This window comes from Aspergillus multicolor (genome assembly GCF_047715735.1).
Source record: "Aspergillus multicolor strain CBS 133.54 unplaced genomic scaffold BDW74scaffold_3, whole genome shotgun sequence".
NCBI classification, from domain to species: Eukaryota; Fungi; Ascomycota; class Eurotiomycetes; order Eurotiales; family Aspergillaceae; genus Aspergillus; species Aspergillus multicolor.
Window position 1 is genome coordinate 1,241,531 of NW_027395954.1, and position 18,228 is coordinate 1,259,758.

General features: G+C 52.2%; 5 protein-coding genes across 5 annotated transcripts; 3 read left to right on the forward strand and 2 right to left on the reverse strand.

Moving 5' to 3' along the window:
- Positions 1 to 390: 390 nt before the first annotated feature.
- On the reverse strand, positions 391 to 2,010 carry BDW74DRAFT_165767 (uncharacterized protein; the record flags this gene model as incomplete). Its single annotated transcript, XM_073726463.1, has 2 exons — positions 391 to 711; positions 781 to 2,010. The coding sequence occupies 2 exons, from the start codon at positions 2,008 to 2,010 to the stop codon at positions 391 to 393; spliced, it is 1,551 nt and encodes a 516-aa protein (XP_073587901.1).
- A 953-nt stretch (positions 2,011 to 2,963) lies between these two features.
- BDW74DRAFT_174387 (uncharacterized protein) lies at positions 2,964 to 4,901 on the forward strand (the record flags this gene model as incomplete). The annotated part of the gene is made up of 4 exons (XM_073728021.1): positions 2,964 to 3,247; positions 3,314 to 3,559; positions 3,619 to 3,762; positions 3,836 to 4,901. The coding sequence occupies 4 exons, from the start codon at positions 2,964 to 2,966 to the stop codon at positions 4,899 to 4,901; spliced, it is 1,740 nt and encodes a 579-aa protein (XP_073587902.1).
- Positions 4,902 to 6,963: 2,062 nt separating this feature from the next.
- On the forward strand, positions 6,964 to 10,214 carry BDW74DRAFT_146136 (putative autophagy protein Atg13). The gene has a single exon (XM_073723287.1). It carries the CDS (start codon positions 7,139 to 7,141, stop codon positions 9,653 to 9,655), a length of 2,517 nt encoding a protein of 838 aa, XP_073587903.1. The 5' UTR covers positions 6,964 to 7,138; the 3' UTR covers positions 9,656 to 10,214.
- Positions 10,203 to 12,951, reverse strand: BDW74DRAFT_146137 (WD repeat NOL10/ENP2 family protein). Its single transcript, XM_073723288.1, has 2 exons — positions 12,721 to 12,951; positions 10,203 to 12,660 (listed from the first exon to the last, which is right to left on the reverse strand). The coding sequence occupies exons 1-2, from the start codon at positions 12,935 to 12,937 to the stop codon at positions 10,697 to 10,699; spliced, it is 2,181 nt and encodes a 726-aa protein (XP_073587904.1). The 5' UTR covers positions 12,938 to 12,951; the 3' UTR covers positions 10,203 to 10,696.
- A 176-nt stretch (positions 12,952 to 13,127) lies between these two features.
- Positions 13,128 to 18,140, forward strand: BDW74DRAFT_78392 (uncharacterized protein). Its single transcript, XM_073733713.1, has 5 exons — positions 13,128 to 13,462; positions 13,523 to 13,808; positions 13,874 to 16,639; positions 16,689 to 17,336; positions 17,389 to 18,140. The coding sequence occupies exons 1-5, from the start codon at positions 13,421 to 13,423 to the stop codon at positions 18,024 to 18,026; spliced, it is 4,380 nt and encodes a 1,459-aa protein (XP_073587905.1). The 5' UTR covers positions 13,128 to 13,420; the 3' UTR covers positions 18,027 to 18,140.
- Positions 18,141 to 18,228: the final 88 nt, after the last annotated feature.

The window sequence follows — 18,228 nt, forward strand, 5'->3', positions numbered from 1 at the left end:
TGTGACCTCAGGGATGCAATTGCAGATCTCCCCTGATGCCCGTGCCCAACTACCAAGCCATATTCGCCACAGTCTTGCCCTGCTTCCTTGCCATGATTCCGGATGCCGAGGCAATGCAATGCCCATGCCCGGTTGCACCAAACATGGCTGACAGCCCATGTATAGACAACATGGCGTTTATAGTGTTCTAATAGTGAGTAAACTATGATCCTGGATCGCTCTAATTATCTAGTTGAAAGCAATCAGATGATATGAACACGATATTGCAAAAGACCTGACTGTGCTGACACTGCGATAATACAAAAATAGGCTGCCCATCGGGAAGGAGCTGACTACAGTTGAAACATCTGGACCGAAGAGTAACACAAGAACAGCCCAAAATAAAGGTCCCTACACACTGCCATCACCGGTAAAGAAGTCCACCACCTTATTCATAAGAGTCCTCTTCTTCAACGCATCGATATCGTCAACATAAAACCGACGACCCGCGTCGAGGTCAATATCCATCGCCTTAATCCAAAGCGGTCCACGATAATATATCTTAGCCACAATGAACATGACCACTATCGCCACGATGGAGACATAGTTGGCGAAAAAGGTCTCCGCAGAGCTCGGCTCCCCGAGCGGCCAGACAGCCAGGTAGAACTCGACGATGACAAGCAGGATACACCAGATAAGCCCAAAGATCGATCCCCAGGGCCAGGTCCAGGTCTTCCAAGGGAGGTCACTGACATGACGTCCCTGCGCCTTCCACGCGGCACGGAACCGGATGTGACAGACGAAGATCATACCCCAAAGATACAGAGTGCAGAGCGAAGTGAGGCTGGAGAACCAGCCGAATACGGTGGCTCCGGAGTTGCTGACGTTGAGGTAGCATAGGCCGCCACCGACGAGAAACGTAAGGGCAACGGCGTAGTACGGGCGGCCCTGCTTGTCGCATTTTTGGAGGAAGCTAGGTGCCATTCCAATCTCGGCGAGACCAACAAGGGTTCGTGTAGCGGCGTATGCCTGGGCATTTCCGCATGAGAGGACAGAGATGAAGATGACGGCGTTCATGGCGTGAGCAAGGCCTGGTAGCTCGGCGTCGCGGAAGGCGATAACGAAGGGACTAGCGTTGACACCTTCGCCGCCGAAGAGGTTCTCGTTAAGCGGCGAGACGGTGATACTTACGATTAAGGCACCGAGGATGTAGAAGAGGGAGAGGCGGAGCCATATGGCGTTGACGGCTTTGGGAACTGCCTTGAGGGGGTTGCGTGCCTCGGCAGCGACCAGGCCGCCCATTTCGGAGCCGGACATGGCGAAGATACAGGTGCCCATGACTGAGAGAAATCCTTTGAACCCGTTGGTGAACGGCATCGAATTCCAGTATTCGAAGCCTGTAGTCTTGTGGTTGGGAGCGCCGCCGGCGCTGATGATGATACCGCAGATGATCACAATGACAATCCAGAGAAGTTTGACTGTGGACATGACGGCCTCTGCTTCACCGAAAATGCGCACAGCGCAAACGTTTATGAGGAAGATTGTCACAAGAAAGATCGACAGCCATGCGGCGGTGGGCACGGTGTCGTCCCAGAACCTGAGCACCGTGACGATGGCCTGCAGCTCGTTGGCAAGGGTAATGGAACCGGAAAACCAGTACGACCAGCCGACAGTGAGTGCTACAGCATGATCGATGAACTTCCGAGACCATTGGGGAAAGGCACTCGGAACAGGATAAAGGACGGCGAGCTCGCCCACGGCCTGGTTGAGAAGCCAGGCAATGGAACCTGCAATCCAATAACCCAGGAAGATAGCAGCAGGACCACCAGAAACAAGTGATGTGCCAGATCCCAACCAAAGACCCATTCCAATTGACGAGCCGATCGAGAACATGAGGAGATGGCGCGTCTCCAGCGAACGACTGAGCCCGGAGTCGGCACCATGGTCGTGCGCCTGGTAGTCGGCTACCTGACCAACCTCATTGTCCGCTGCCACTGTCGCTGCCGACTTTTCTTGTACTGACTTTGCCATGGCTAAGGAGTTCTCTAGGAGCTGAACGGCGAAGAATTGCTGCACTCGACTAAGTACAAGCAAGGCGTAGGCAGACAAGACCCTAATAAACTGCCGTCACCAACGGCCAAGCCCCAGCTGTTGCACCCTGAGCCGGAGAGGAGAGATAGGCGGCGCATTAGATTGAAAAGAACGCATCCTTACTCGCTGGATATGGCAGACACATGCCACTGTAGCTTTCCGAGGCCTTGGTAAACCCTCGTCGGGCGATAAGCTGGCCTGGATACTACACAACCACACCTAGACCTATGCCTTTGGACTGAGAGCAGGGATTTAGGACGACGCCACGCCGATAACGACTTCTCCCTCACAGTATGAGCGCTTGGATTCGTCTGGCTACGCCTGGCGGGAGAGAAAATATTGTCTCTTGTTCCACAACAGCGCGTATGGCGTATCCAAGAACCCTAACTGCCACCAGCGTCGATTGACCATTGTACACAGAGTCAACCACAAGCTCTCTGCCATGGCAACTTGGCTTTCTTGATAGACATCAAGCAACACAAGGCAAGACTCAGAACGTCCGGTCCAAGGCCAATCGGGCAAAGGGCACATTGGCAGTGGCTGCGTGTCTTATCAGGCTACTAGCCCTTGCAGGATTTCGGTCCCCCCGACACTGATAACAACGCCCGGACTGGCGCCACCACAGAGCTATGATAACGAAGACTATCTCTGATATGCGGGACATTCAATATAATAGAGAGACGGAGCCAGTAAGCGATTGGTAGTTGCATAGGTACCTAGCCAAGGGCTTATCGCGAGCGTCTACCCCGAATTACTCTTCAGATGGGGTCCTATCCCCCGCACACAGCTAGTTATTAGAATAAAAGGCACGAGTTGGAGCAATGCCTTGCTGAAATCATGTGCGCCGTTTCGACATCAACGGTTGATATTGCCAGGTTGGCAACGAGGCCAAAATGACAACTTCAGATCCCACCGTCACCGAAGAAACCACGTTCGATGTGGTGATCGTCGGAGGAGGCCCAGTTGGCCTTCTTCTGGCATACCAGCTCAAGCGATTTGGTGTATCTGTGTGCGTACTAGAACAGCACAAGAAGGAGACGCAGGATGCATACGGGCGAGCGATTGCCTTGTTCCCGCGTACTTCAGAGCTGTTGGATCAGCTGGAAATTATTGAACCAATGCTGCAGCTGGGATTTGCTTGTCGGAATAGTGTCACATATAAAGATGGGGAGAGGGTGTAGGTGGTCTTCCTGTCTATTTATTCTTCGTATTTGAGCAGTGGGAACTGATTGAGGTGATAAAGCATCCCAGGTCGGGTCTGGACGTTCATGGAGAACATCAAAGACACTGCGTACGACTTTACCCTCGTCTTGCGGCAAATGTACACCGAATCGATCCTTCGCGAGAAGCTGCAATCTGTTGGAGCGACTTATCACCAGGGAACGGAGTGCATTGGCTTCGAATGCGACGAGGGCACAGCACCTGATGGATATGCAATGACATCTACCTTTCGAAATGTCGCTACACAGGAAGCTTTCCATTTGAAGAGGTATTGTCAAGTTATCGATCGATTCATATAAACCGGAATCTGTGGCTAAGGTCCAGCAGCAAGTACCTCATTGGTGCAGACGGGGGACGCAGTTTCGTCCGCCGACACGCAGGAATCCCCTTTGAAGGCGACACGTCCGAAGACAGGTGGATTCGAATAGATGGGATGGTCGAAACAGACATGCCGATCACTCGTGCCTATGGGTGAGTCGTTCACGCAGCCATGCCTTGACTCCATATATATATAAGCTCAACTGACATCGCGGCCCCGGAACAGTGCGATCGAAAGCAGAACGCATGGAAACGTCCTCTGGGCTCCGCTTGACCATGGTGCAACAAGGATCGGCTATGCATACGGCTCAGAGATCGCTGCCAAGTACCCGGAAGGAGTGACGCAGGAAGTAGCCGTGCAAGAAGCAATCGAAGCCATGAAGCCCTTTAGGCTCACTTTCAAGGAAGTGCACTGGTGGACACTATATACGATCGGGCAGCGCATCGCAAAGACTTTCTCGACGGCCAACAACCGCATCCACCTCTGTGGCGATGCAGCGCACACGCATAGTAGTGGCGCCGCACAGGGTCTCAACACCGGTATCCATGACGCTGTTAATCTCGGATGGAAACTGGCGCTGCACATCCGGGGATCCACAAAGCTCGAGGTCCTAGAGACGTATACGGCTGAGCGGCTGACGGCTGTGCAGAGGCTGATCAACTACGATAAAGACATCGCGATGCTCATGTCCTCCAAATGGCCGGCCTGGTATACGGGCGATCCGAATGCAGACCCGCATCTTGTTCTGGGACAGATATTTGACAAGGCTGCTGCGTTCAATACGGGACTAGGCATCTCCTATGCGGAAAATGTGCTGAACGATACGGTTTCGCCGTCATGCTGCGCTTTTACGGCGGGAAGCCGGCCTCCAGACGTTGAATTGAGGATGCCTGGCACAAATCAGAGCATTCGACTGCAGAGAATGACGCTCAATTGGGCCAAGTTTTGGGTTCTTGTCTTCACGGGTAGTAATAAACTGAACCTTCAGAAAACGTTGCTGAACTTGCAGCGGTATCTGCGCGATACAGCACCAGAGCTTACATCGCACAAGAGCATTGAATGGTTGACGATAACTTCGACCGTCGGTTGCTCGCCGTATGAAGCTCTGGGGATGAGCCCCCTGGGAAATGCGTATTTTGATGCAGCGAAGCCCTCGGCTCATGACAGGATGGGGGTGGATACAGAGAAGGGTGCCGTGATGATCCTACGGCCGGATGGGTTGATTGGCGCTACGAGTGCAATTGAAGGGGGTGCAGTCCGGGAATATTTCTCGAGGGTTTTTTCTTTCTAGGCCAGAAAAAAAAAAGACTGGTTCCTGGAAGGCTGACCGCGGCAGTATTGAGTACTCCAGACTCGGGAACTGGCGAGCGGAGGACATCTCACAACCCGCAATCCATCAGTACCCTAGGTAGCCTTATTCAGCAGCCTTCCGACGTGCAATTTGCGGGGCATAAGGTTGGTGGATTCTTATCCATCCTCAACAGTCGTCTTGCAGAGAGATCCTGCTGCCCGATGCATTAGAACCAAAACCAAAACAAGAAAATCGAACCATCTGCACGGTACAGAGTAGACACTTCAACGGTACGAACATCTCAGTCTGCAAGTAGCCAGAAGTATTGCCCAGCCCCTCCCTCGGGTTCACAGGACGAAATGACTGGTTTCGGCTGACTGGAAGATCGCAGACGACGCAAAGTTGGTACCTACCGTATAGAGCCTTGTAGTTCGTACTTTCAGCAGTGGCTGGCTGGCGTAAGTTTCCAGGTCGCAGCTTTTCATCGGATAGCTGCCTGACAGCAGACGGACATATCATTCTGCCACTTCATGGCAAGTTGACAATAAAGAAAAAGTGGCTACCAAGGTCCTATACGAGCAAGACTCGTGCCTGGGCTCTGAAGGGTGAATCTGCCTTGACTCCACCCGTACCGGCGCCCTGTAGCGGCGCGACGCATTCAGAGTGCAGATGAGGCGACCAGTGTCAGAGTGCTGACGACTTGGAAGGTGGTCTGTGCCTGAGAGCTACAGCTGATATGCATGCTCAGCGCTGGGACGGGATTCGCCCCCGGACCTCTCAGAAAGAACCAGCAGAGCTAGGGAGTAAGGTTGAAAGCAGAGCAGAGATAACGCAAGCGCACCTGACCGGATTGTTCATTGTCACGGGGAGGATCCACGCTATTTACCAGTAGCCCTCACCGCCTTCCCGAACCCCCGGTCTGGATCAAAGGTCTCACCACCAACCGGCCTCATCGCGAATTTGAGGGAAAAGAGGAGATACAAACGGGGACCAACCTCGCTGATCCTGTGCTGTATTGAGAGGGATCGAAAATTGGTTGTTGTTGACCTATCTAGCGGGACTAGCAAGTCAACCTGACGGAAGGCTGCACTTGACCAGGGCCGTCGAGTCACCAGCGTGCGTCACAGACCCTCTGCAGGCCTGGACTACTCACCTCTCTCTTCCTCTCTCTTGGCCGTTCTTCGTCCACACCTCTTTCTCTAGACTACTCCCTTTCATATCACTTGTTTCCCCCTCCCTTTATCCGTCTTCCACCAGCAACATTTCCGTTACCGCCGTGTTGATCATGGCTCCTTGAATTGCTGATCCTCCCGGACCTGATCCCCGTCCAGATAACTGGAGCCGCTGTCAGTGCGGAGAAGCTCCCAGGGTTGTCTAGACCAACCACACTCACAAACACCCTGTTGCCTTAGCACAGCAAACAATGATATCGCTGCCTGCTATCTAGAGCCTCAAACGCTTGTCACTTTGTGCTTATTCGCCTGATTTTTCTTTGAGCTCCCATTTGAAGGTTCCACGGCGTATCCGACATCTTGTGCCTCTATTCCGTTCGTGAGCATGGCCATCCATAGCGGCTCCGTCGTCCCCCCGTTTCGTTCCTGACTTAGCTACGCTCGCCGCCGATTCCCTTTAGATTACGCCTGGATATTGCAATAATAGCGTCTGCCTGGCATTGTTGGTTTATTCCCAGGAACAATGCATCAGCATCCGCGCTCCCCCGCTCCCGCGGCGCCGTCCTCTTCAGCCCGTCGCTCTCAGGACTACGATCGCCGCTCCGATTCACCAGCCTTCGACCTCAGGACACATCCAAACAGAGGCTTGGGGATTGAAACGGACAATGATACTGCAGACTCTGGACAGAGCTCCCAACCTGGACCGGAAGCTATCGGCAAAGTGAACCAGATTGTCACGGTATGCTCCAAACTCTGTGCCGTCGGCTCCATGTTGAGAATTCAAACATGACAACCGTCTCTAATATTGCTTTAGAATTATCACACGAAGGCTGCCCTAATAATCTTACATTCTCGCGTCGAGCTTCCCCCAACCTATAACAAAAACTCAAACATACCTCGAGTAAATCGCTGGGTAGGTTTCTATGGGTTGCACTGCTGCATTGACTTGTTTTAGCTGACACAGTTTTCACACAGTTCAATGTCGAGATAGAAGAGACCAATGCACTTAGGGATCAACTTGAAACTTGGAGAACATGTGATGCAACAGACAATCGACCACCGCCGATGATAATCGAGACGTACTTGGACACGAAAGGGCTCACAAATAATCAAACACTTGTTGCTTTAGACGAGAATGGGAAACGCTGGGATGTGTCTGAATCGCTTGCTACGTCTCGAAGCTCGCACCGAGTGAAAGCCTCTTTGCCCAAAGCTGACGAGGTGATCCTTGAGCGATGGAGAGTAGAATTGGGCGACATGCCCGGTAAACTGCCCAGCGATCTCGGTGCTATCTTACCGACGATATACAAGAAGAGCATAATCCTCTTTCGGTCTCTCTTCACATATTCCAAGTTTCTCCCTGCCTGGAAATTCATCAAGCGCAATGGACGGTCTCGGGCGAACCCCGCGCTGAGGATCAAGTATCGCATACTGAATGGCCAATCTCGAGAACCATCCAAGCCAGATCATTTGACTACTCCCTTGTTCGATGGCGATACAAAAGTGGTTGACACGTACAGCTTTGGGGTCACCGAGTCCCCTGCTGGCCCGTTTTCCGTGCAAGTTACGTATAGAACAAGCTGCGACTTCCGTGTCGACGATTCCGAGGCTCTTCTGAGCTCCCGGTTCATGGGGGCTGATGACGAGATTTTCCAGCCGTCTTTACCATCCCGTGGTCAAGACGCTCGAGTAGCAAACCCCGAAGTTGGATCGGCACCGCTCACGAGAAGGACCGTGGAGGATCCAGACCTAAGTCGCGCGTATGGCAGTTTATCGACTTTCCACCATGTAGGTCCTACTACTGGTGCGAGTCCACTATCAGCACTTCGAGCTGCAAGAGAATCAGGGGCTTCCTCGCCATCTCCTCCGACCTCCTCCCATCGGAGCTCTTTCACGGCTGCTAGAGCTAGCCCGGTAGGGCGCGCTGCCACCCTCGCAAATGAAGCAAATTCCAACATTGCTAGAAGACCATCCATTTCGTTTCAGCCGTTCAAGGCACCGCCGTTGTCTGCGTCGCCGTCCCTTGTTGACCCTCCATTAGGGGCTTCGCCTCGGACATTTGGACCTGGTCGATCCTCGTTGTCCGAATCCAGGAATGTGCCACCCCCCTCTGTGGCTGCCTCAGCACGCAAGTCCCTTGTATCAGGTCCTGATAATGCTCTTCCATCTCCAAGCTCGGCATCTCCTCGTCCAGCGCCTGTATCGAGATACAGTAGTGCCTTTAGCCATCGTCGAGGTAGGCCGTCTTCAGGAGGCATCAACAGGCTTGAAGACGACAATTCCAGTGGTAAAGCCAGCGCAACATCCTCCGGCGCCCAGCCGGGTTCAGGGCTCCTTGCCGAAAACACTGGTACCAGTGCCGATTCGATCCATGCGGACGATGAAAATATATCAGAGTTCTTGAAAATGCTAGATCTTAGAAAGGACCTGTTGAGTCCTTCGAGTCAGAACGTTGTGGACAATCCCCGTAGGACGACGGCTGCTTCTGCAGCCCTAAGCCGCTTTCGTGGCATGCGGGATTCCAACGCCGCCCTTTCCGATTCAATGTCATCCTCGATGCTCATGAATCGCTCATCTGCAACCTCTAGCAAACAACTCTCTGGAGTCCCGGGAATGATTGCCGGTACATCCATTTCTACAGCTTCCTCTCCTGGAGGGAAAGCGATATCTCCCCATACTCCCCATACACCCGCTATACCATCTCGCTTGAGCTCCCACAGCATAGTCGATAATACCATACGTTCACATGGAGACAACGGCTCGCCGCCAGAAGAGGATGGTAGTGACGAGACTACGACTGAACGTATCCCTTCAACGGTTACTGCTATACCTATCCCAACATCTCCCGCGACAAACTACCCCACCACATTTCGTCGTTCTAGCTCAGCTGCCAACCGTCGAAGTACTCACGTAGTGGACGATGACGAGATTTTTACCATGCGTAGCGTGAGTCTTGGGGCTGAGGAGCCGTCCCATACTGGTCTTGAAACGCTTCAACGGCAACAGGAGTACGAAACTGCTGGTACCAACCTAGCACCATCTGACTCCGGCCGGCGTCCCGGCAGAGGAGATGATGGGGACGTTTATCGAGCGCCTGCACCACGGGAGTCCGGTGCTCATCGTGGCGCTTCGACATTGGCCGCAGCAGTTGCATCGTCACCATCTTCAAATCATCCCCTCCACCAACGGCGGTTTAGCCACTCTCGTGGCCGAGGATTCTTCGGCGGTCCTCACTCCCTCAGTTCTGGCTCCAGCAGCATTGCACGTGGCGGACTCATTCCGCCCTACTTAATTGAGCGGGAGGCCGAGCGCGAAGCCAATCCAAGCACAAGCAATAGTGCCACGGAAGATCGCCGAGGGGCTGGGCGAAGATCTAGCGCGGGCCGTCAGCTTGTCCCACAAACTACTCAGGTGGAAGAAGACGAGCCCCTGCTGTTCGCCATGAGTGATTTCGGAGCCTCTCGGCGAAGCTTTGAGGAAGGCCGTCAAGGCAATCACGGATCAGATGCGAGTGGGAACACCGGCACCAGACGCGGCAGTGGGAAGCGAGGCGGGCTCTCTGGCTTCCACCTCTGGCCTTGACTATACCGCAGACACATTATGCCCTCTCTCTACCTACTCTTCTCTCATCCATTTTCTTCTGCTTATACGTTTCAGCTAGCATATCTCCAACTCGGACTTTCGCTGCTCATCTTTTACGCCTGTTGGCTCATATACACCCTGGTGTTTTGATTACTGTTTTGGTTCCAATTATGCAAGGTGGTGTTTTTCATAGACTGATCGGCTAGCGATTGGCAAAGGTGATAGAGAATGATATGAAAGGCCCTCATGGGTTCATTTGGCTTTGGGTTTCATTTCTCTTGTTGATATGCGTGTTTTTCAAAATTTGTGCTTTTCCTGATTCTTGGTAACATTGGGCTAAACTGGCAGATTCCTCTCTGTTTGGGGCATGTTTTTCTGGCTATTTCTGGCAATTTATGATTGCCGACTACGGGTGCTCATTGGCACTTTCTTGGGAGTTGGCTGCCACGACCGGCGTTGGGTAGTGCTTGGTTTCCGATGATAGATGCTGTATTATCACAGCACATAAGTACGCAGATGGGGTCATACTAATCAATAATCAATTGATTTTGAAAAAGAACAGCTTTTCTCTCATTAGACTTCTTCAAAGCACGCTAAATGTACAAGACAGGATATTTTAGAAAGGAAAACAGAATATCTATATAGACATGCAAATGCATGAGGTGTCTTTGATCCGGTCCGACCAAGTAATTTAACTAGCAGGCGTGTCATTAACCCGTAGCACTTCCGTGGCTAGTGCTCCTATGAGCCCGAAAGATAGGGCGACTTGAGCCCTTGTAAGTACTTAGCAGCGTGACATTGATTGGCTTAACAAGTAGGGCGGCTGCAGCACCCTATTGGTGAGACCATAAGCTTAAGCTGGGTCTCGAAGAAGGACCGAAACGAGGCCCGCTGTATCGCCTTATACTGTCCTACCGAAAAGACTGACGTGGGCGAGTACGCCAGATGCGTAGTAGCGGAATGGACCAAATCGAAGCCCGAGCCCAAATTCAAGTCCAAGCCCAAGACAACGAGCGTGGGTGGCTAGATTCATGAGCACGCTCACATCCTGCGGAACGTGTTTCCGGAGGCACTTCTCCGCTCCTTCGCCTTGTAGTCGGAAGATGCGGTGGTCGGCTTGAAGGGAGCATCCCTGCCCTGTTTGGCCGATCCCTTGCCCCGGGGGTTGAAGGTGAATTCCTGCTCTCCCACCACGGTAACGCGACGAGTGGGCTTCTCTTTCGTGCGCATGTTCTGAGCTCGAGAGCCGAAGGAGCGATCGCGGGTGGAAGTGGCGGTGGCAGAGGAAGAGGAGACTTGCATTTGAGGTTGGCGGCGGTTGGTGTTAGATTGTCTGGCGGACTTCTGGGTGGAGGGTTTGCGTTTCGAGGTTCGTTCTTGTTCACTTTCGCTGTCTGAGTCGGAGTCGGAGTCTGAGGAGTTCGGGACCTCGTCGATGGCTTCCTGTTCGACGGCTGTGAGACCGCGTTCTTTCCTGGCCGGGCGGGCAGGCTCGGGAGCACTGCCTGCGTTGCGGAGGGCGAATTCGCGGGATGTCTCGTCGATGGCGAAGTCCTCGTCCTCGAAGAGTTTGGCGAAACGGTTGTCGCTGAGGACTGCTGTCGGCTCGGGCGCGGAGGTAGTAGCATCGGTGTCTTCCATGGGCTCGTCGCCTCCTTGTTGCAGAACACGTTGGGCCTTGCGGCGCTCGTTCTTCTCCTCCATCTCCATGAGGCGCTCGGCGAGCTTCTTGTTGACCTTGACGGCGGCCTTCTTCTTGCCTCGGATACGGCTCTCGCGCTCCTTGTCGATCTTCTCCTTGATTCTCTTTGCGCGTTCTTCCTCCCAAACATAGGGATTGGTGATTAATCGGGCTTCTTCGTAGAGGCGCTGAGCAACAAAGTATCCGTGCATGTAAGGTCGCAATAAGTTGGTCCTTCCAATGAGATGGTCGAGGCTGAGAGTCTTGAGTTGAGGTAGGGTAAGGAACTTGAAGTTGTCGTAGACGGAGCCGGCTTGGCCAGCGTTGAATGCGCTGGGGTCGTTGGGATCTTCGGCCATTTCCTCGACAAGGTTGTCTAGGAAGGAACACCACTTCGGAGCTGGGCCAAGCTGCGGAATGAAGAATGAATGCTGTTGTCGCCCTTCGTTGGCTGTGAGAATCATTCCACTATCCTTGCACCAGGCAACTGAGTTGATGTGGACGGCCGGCTCGACAGATGTCCAAGGGGTGCCATCCCGAGGATCCCAGATCTTGATGATCTTCTTATCCGCGGACATAATCTTGGGTTCCAGAGTCTGTTCTCGAGTAGATGACGACGGTAGTAGGAATTTCAGAGTGTGGATAGGGAAGCCGTATCCTTGATCTTTCTTGAGCAGAGGAACGGGTGACCGAAGATCGTAGAGGTGGATGAGGCCGTTCGAGGAACCGGTAGCAAGCGTCAACCCAGACCGGTGGAACTCCAGTGCCGTGATCTCGTTTCTTGCATCATCAGGTCCAATCTGAGTTGGAGGTAGCAGGACTCCAGCGCGACCCTTGGCTCGCGGATCCCAGAGCTCAACGGTGCCCAGCGAAGTACCAAAGGCTAATAACCCGTGACTTTCCTCGGCGATAGCTCCCGTGTTGACGGCACCGGTATTAATGCCACCCTGCAAGGCTCCCCCACCAGCCGACGTGAAGTCGTCACCTCCAACATCAACCTCGAAGCTGCGCATGTAACGTCCCAGTTCTAGATTCAGACGGAAGACCTCTCCCATTCCATCACCGTTAACACCAACCGCCGGAACAAGAGCCTCAGTGGACATCTTATCGTAGATCAGGTCACGTCCGTATCGGGGGAGCCTCGTCTTGTAATGGCATCCGCCAGGCGTGTGGAACTCGAGCGATCGATCGGATTGAAGGTGGATGGACTTCGAGTAGTCGGAAGACAGCAGTTGAAATGTCGTGTTAAGTGCATCTGTATGACGAGCCCATGATAGAGAAAGTTGAGGAAGGTGGTGGGTGTGGATTTGCGGCTTGTACGTTCCTATAAAGCATACCCAGTCAGTCGCCAAGGTACCTCAATATAACAAACAGAGTATCTCACCTGTACTCATGACCCATTCTCCATCCTCACTGACCCGGATGCACTGACTGGCTTCTTCGAACTCGAAATCCTGCAGTAATTCAATGCGATTCGCGTACTCTGGGTCGTCCTTGAGACTGCGCTTCCGTCGTCTCGCAAGCCATTCTGGTAACGGGCGGGCGGTGTTCGAGCCCGATATCGTATAAACGGGGACTTCCGACTGATTAGAGAGCTTCATGGTTATGACTCCCCCAGTGTATGCTGGATCGGAAAGACTGAGACTGCCGATTTTCTCTTATTTTTTCTGGTTATCGATAAGTACGCGCACGTGACCTTGCGGATATCGAGTGTCTCCGATTGGCTGCACGGGCCCCGGCAAGGAACCCCATAACGAACTGGGCTTTGAGTGCTGGAACTCGCCGCAACCTCCGCTGCTGGGAATGTTGATATCGTCGCTCCTTTTGTCGCGCACCATTCCTAGTCCCATGATGTTGCTGTTTTGACCGTTCTTGTGCACCCCTATATCATACACCTTCACAGGGCACTGACTACCCGCAGTTCGCCATATTGCTGACCGTCATCTTCGTCAACATCCCGATGCGATGGGCCGCGGATTGAGGAGCTGCCTTGGGTTCGACTTGCTTTGGAAATGAAGTTATCTTCGGTCTTTACAGCTTCCCTAGCTATCCACATCGGTCCACCCCGGGACATCAGCTAAAATATGGACTTTCCCGGGGGATGCATCACAAACATACGCGTCATTGTAGGTGTTACTTCCTACCTATTCGGTTACAGCTCCAGCTCGCCTCTAATGCGCAACTAGGATGGTTTCTCCAACGTCTACTGGAGGATTTACACCGAGGATAATGGCACTAATCCTCCAGGCGATGGCCCCAGCAATGGGCATACTGTTTTAAAACACTTTAGCCGTCTCAAAGAGCTCGAGCTTCGGTTAAGGTGTCAAGGTAGCTTAGTGTTGAGTTACCCGAGACGCCTTGGTCTTTTGGTATTTTCCGCCACGCCGGGCTTTGAGCAGCTCTCGTCATCGCTTTCGAGTGAAAGCGGGGATCAATCAAATCGGCTTCTTGTTGGTTCCACGGTTCTTAAAGGTCGGTCAATACCGGATCGGTCAAATCTTCACTCTATACTATCAGTACACTTACCAAGTCATTAGTTTGGACCTCGGGGAGTGTATCCTCTGTAGATCTGGCGAAGAGCCACCGGTCAGATCTCCAAACCACAGGCGCCAATTCCCCGGCACCGTCACAACGGCTGCAAAGCGGCTCTGTGCAACCTCGGCGAGTGGACAATTCGGGCGGTTCAGCAGCAATTTATGCCTCATTTATCTCAGCTGTTACTGCCACATTCAGTCTTCAGTTGGTGCGGCAAAACAATGCCATTCCCCTTGGGCCGCGAACTCTCTTCAACACCGTCGGGAGCAATCTAGATGATAGCCAGGGCGCCGCCAACAATGGCCCCACATCTGTCTCAGCACTGACCTCCCTCCAGATCCAGCTGACTTCGGTGGGGAAGTTAACTGTCGCCCTACAGACTATAGCACAAGCTGGTCTAAACCGGCTCAATAATCCAGGGTCAAATCTTCCTGAGTTTTTACCTGGGATAGACCTTTGGCTAGCGCCCACCGGCTCAATTGCAAGACTAGTAACTGCTCATCCAGAACAGAGCAACCCCCCGCATACTCTCTTGGATTCGAACGATATCGGGCGATGGAAACTAAACGTCCTGGAATGGCTGGGTTACTTTGGACTTTCTGTCGACCCTGTGGCTGATGATGGCTGGGTGGAGGTTGAGGTCTGGGAACCATTCTATTCTAGACTATCCGGAGAAGCCGCTCGAATGAAAGAAGAGAAATCATCGCTTCCACTAAAGCGCATACTTTGGCCCGCGGTCTATTGCTTCAGGAGAGTGAAATCTAGTCAGTCCGAAGCCTTCGACAGAACAGAGGAAAGTCTGGATTCCCTTGGCGACCCATTGGATTTCGCGGAGGAATGGTTTGATAAGGAAGTGCCCAATGCCGTTGCCAAACCCTTGGAGCCTCCTTCGGACAGGCAGGAACAACAGATCAACAGCCAGGTCACGTTATCGCCCGGGCATGCCAATTTCCCAGAAGGGGTTGAAAGTCTATCCCGAGCTACCCTTCATCCTGAAGTGCAGAGCGCCAGCCTTGTTTACCCTACACCACCGGATGGGACCACCGGCATAGGGGTTAACCCTGCAGTGTCATTAGCTGCAAAAACTACCTTGGATCCGGATATGAATATGGACTTCGGTCCGTCAGCTGGGCTTGGCGTTGGGTCTGGACTGTATGACATGAATGAGGATGACGACCTTTTCGGAGACATTAACGAACGGGACTTTGGTACGAAGGGCATCACAGATGCTGATTTTAGTTTCTTCGATGAGCAAGACTTTGCTCAAACTGGGAAGGACATCGTCCTGGCCAATAGCCAAGAAAGTCCCGATTTCGCTGAATCGAGCAAACCGGCTGCTGTTGTTGGACCCCCTGAACCAGATGCTCCCGCTCCTAGTAGCATGCCAATAGACGAAGACTACATGCCCCAAAAAAGTCCAGAACATCGCGATACTGATTCTGCGCATATTGATCAGCCGGCTCTCCTGGATAACGCACTCCTATCATCACCTGGTCCTGCCCAAGCTCAGACAGTCAGTCCCCCCCTCAGCCCTGTTGAGGTCAAGAAGATCCTGTTTCCAGAATCCACTGTGAGCACCAAATCTGTTGCCAAAATTACCCATACTCCAAGTCACTACAACGCGGTTGCATTCAGAAACAATATGTCTTTGTGGGACAAGAAGTATGGCGCGGAAGGAAAATTTTCATTCATAGGAGCAAACACCGCGTTTGCTCAGGATCCTTACTATTCTTCGGATGGAATTCCAACTATTGGCCTACCACGTCGGAAAAGCAATATGAAGACGGTTGCTCACTCCAACGCTGCTGATGTCCATGGAAGTCCTCCAATTGATATGAATTTGTCTTCAAGCCCTGGTTCCAGTAGCGAAACGGACGACGAGAGTGACAATAATGACTTGGAGGACAATACGCCATCCACAACCTTGGCAACGTTGAAACGAAAGCGCGCTCGCTCAAGTCCCATAGAATCTCCCAAGCCGTCTTCAGAAAAGGACTTTAAGAGCGTTGACTCAGAGATAAATACTTCCAGGTCTGAGAATTCAGTCTTCTTAGGAAACTTTCTCTCCACCTTCTCGGATTGGTCACTTGCTGGGTTCTTTACATTGGCTGAGAATCAGGTCTTCCCGTCTCTCGCAACCCAGAATATCCAGGTCCAAATTGCTCAGCTTTTAGTTGACCAAGTCACGCAATCATCTTTGGACCACAAACTTGACGGAAAGCTCGGCGTCAGCTGTCTTGATAACCAGCCGCCTGGATTTCGGGAAGTGCTTGAGAATTCCGAGTATCTTGTCGGTCTGGACAAGCTTGATTTGAACAGCTTTGTCTCTCTACAAGAGCAAACTTCGCAGAGCTTGCTTTCGCCTGATGCCGGTCTCACACCTCGGCAAAACGCTCAGCGCAAAGATACTGGTAAAGGTTTGATCACGAGGTTGTTCCCTCCCCATGTACGGGTTCGGCGCGGTAAAGACTTTCTGGAGTTACTGCCTACCGCTATTTCTTTCTGGGAAACGTTTGGCCTAGAGCCTGCTCATGGGCCTAAGGATGTTACTGCCTACTGCATACACCCCCAGTCTACGACTAGAGCTGCCGATGCATTTATGGACAGAGTGAGTCTCCTTTACTCCAGCTGCAACCTTGGTAGCCATTCTAGGGGAGAGGTTTCCGACTCCTTCACGAATGGCTTAGGCGAGTGGGATGTCAAATCAGACACAAAGCCCAACTACCAAATCGCCCTGCAGCAGCTGAAACTTATCTGTGAAGAACTTGGTAAGCTCGTTTCGTAAATTTGAAATGCTAGTGACTAACATTTTTCAAGGGGGCGCTCTTCTGGAGGGTGTACCATCAAAGGATAATATTGTTGTCTATATAATCAACCCGTTCTCGCATGCTGCTTCGCTGGTCGACATTTGCGCCGCATTCTGGTGTTTATTACAGAACTACTTTGCCAGCGCAGACAAGCCACCCAGGCACATAGATGAAGTCCTACTGCAGATTGTTCCATTGAATACTGTTACATCAGCGGACTCGTTAATTGTCCCTCCTCAGCCGGAATTTCTAAATCTAGTTTTAGAGGTCTACAGCCGGTGCTCTACAAGACAAACACAGCTGAACCTTATCAACTGTGCGCCACCTGTGGTACTAGCTGAGACTGTTCCTCCAGCTATTGGATTCAGACTTGCCTCTGAGCGTTCATCTCCCCTGCAAGAAGGGAAGTGCCTTCATGTTGCCTGCTCGAGAAGTCAAGACCAACGATGGATGAGTGTGGCCTGGTCGGACAATTCGGGGGTCCTTCAACGGACAATGTCTTACTGTCTTCGTTTCCGCAATACTACGGCTTCCCGAACACTTTCTGCTATTCGGCATGAGATATGGACTGCAACAAAGGACATTATGGACAAGACCCAAGCGCGGTGGAGAGTTATCATCGTCAGTACTGAAAACGTGGACCAGGATGAATATGACAGTAAGGACTATACACCCATATGCTCTTCTTTGCGTGTACTAACAACGATTAGCGTGGCTGAACCTTGCGGACCAATACAACAAACTACGAGTCGTACCTGTCGAACTGGCGATGTTGAGTGTCAATACCGCGTCCGATCTCTCTCTAAGCCTTCCATCCTCGGCATTGCCCATGAGCCTCCTCAATTCGCAGGCTTCTTCAACCCCTATCGCTACACCACTCCCTAGCAACTCGATACTTTCACCGGATGGGCTAGGCAACGCCCCAACTCCGCCCGGTGGCGCCAATGCGCCAGCGAATGCTTCCACTCCAACCGAGCCATCTTTGGAATCAGAATCTGAGTCTATACTCATAGACACTTGTGATGAATCTTGGAGTGTTCTCTTATCACATCGCCTGAACGGCACCCTCCATCTCACAGAGTACCGCCCTGCATTAGCCAGCGGTTATCTTCTTCGCCGGCGAGGCACAGCCGAAGCAGATGGCGTGTTTACCATGAACGTCAACCTTATCTTTACACAACGACCTTCAACTTCTTATGATTCCCTTCTCCGCGAGATCATAGGGATATATCGGGACCTGGGCACTCTTGCGCGAGTGCGAGGCACGTGGATTGCTCAGTTCAACACCCTTCCTTGGCATATTGCCACTGCGGTACGAGCTCAAGAGATATTGAGCTATGTCCTATGATATATTTCTGTTTGCTTCTCTGTTTTATATTCCCTGATTAGGTATATGGCGTTCGGGTGGACGGGGTCACTTGTACTTTCTTTCGGCGGCCTGCACATACGTTGCGATATAACATATGATTGGGTTCGGATTGTTATTTGCCATGATATTATTATACCCATTATATCTTCGAATCCGATTCTCTTCAGCTCACCATCCTGTT

Coding starts and splice junctions, on each gene's coding strand:
- BDW74DRAFT_146136 (XM_073723287.1), top strand. CDS start 7,139: ATGATAATCGAGACGTACTTGGACACGAAAGGGCTCACAAATAATCAA.
- BDW74DRAFT_146137 (XM_073723288.1), bottom strand. CDS start 12,937: ATGAAGCTCTCTAATCAGTCGGAAGTCCCCGTTTATACGATATCGGGC. Junction 12,661..12,720: donor AGAATGGGTCATGAGTACAG/GTGAGATACTCT, acceptor TATGCTTTATAG/GAACGTACAAGCCGCAAATC.
- BDW74DRAFT_78392 (XM_073733713.1), top strand. CDS start 13,421: ATGGACTTTCCCGGGGGATGCATCACAAACATACGCGTCATT. Junction 13,463..13,522: donor TCACAAACATACGCGTCATT/GTAGGTGTTACT, acceptor ATGCGCAACTAG/GATGGTTTCTCCAACGTCTA. Junction 17,337..17,388: donor GGACCAGGATGAATATGACA/GTAAGGACTATA, acceptor AACAACGATTAG/CGTGGCTGAACCTTGCGGAC.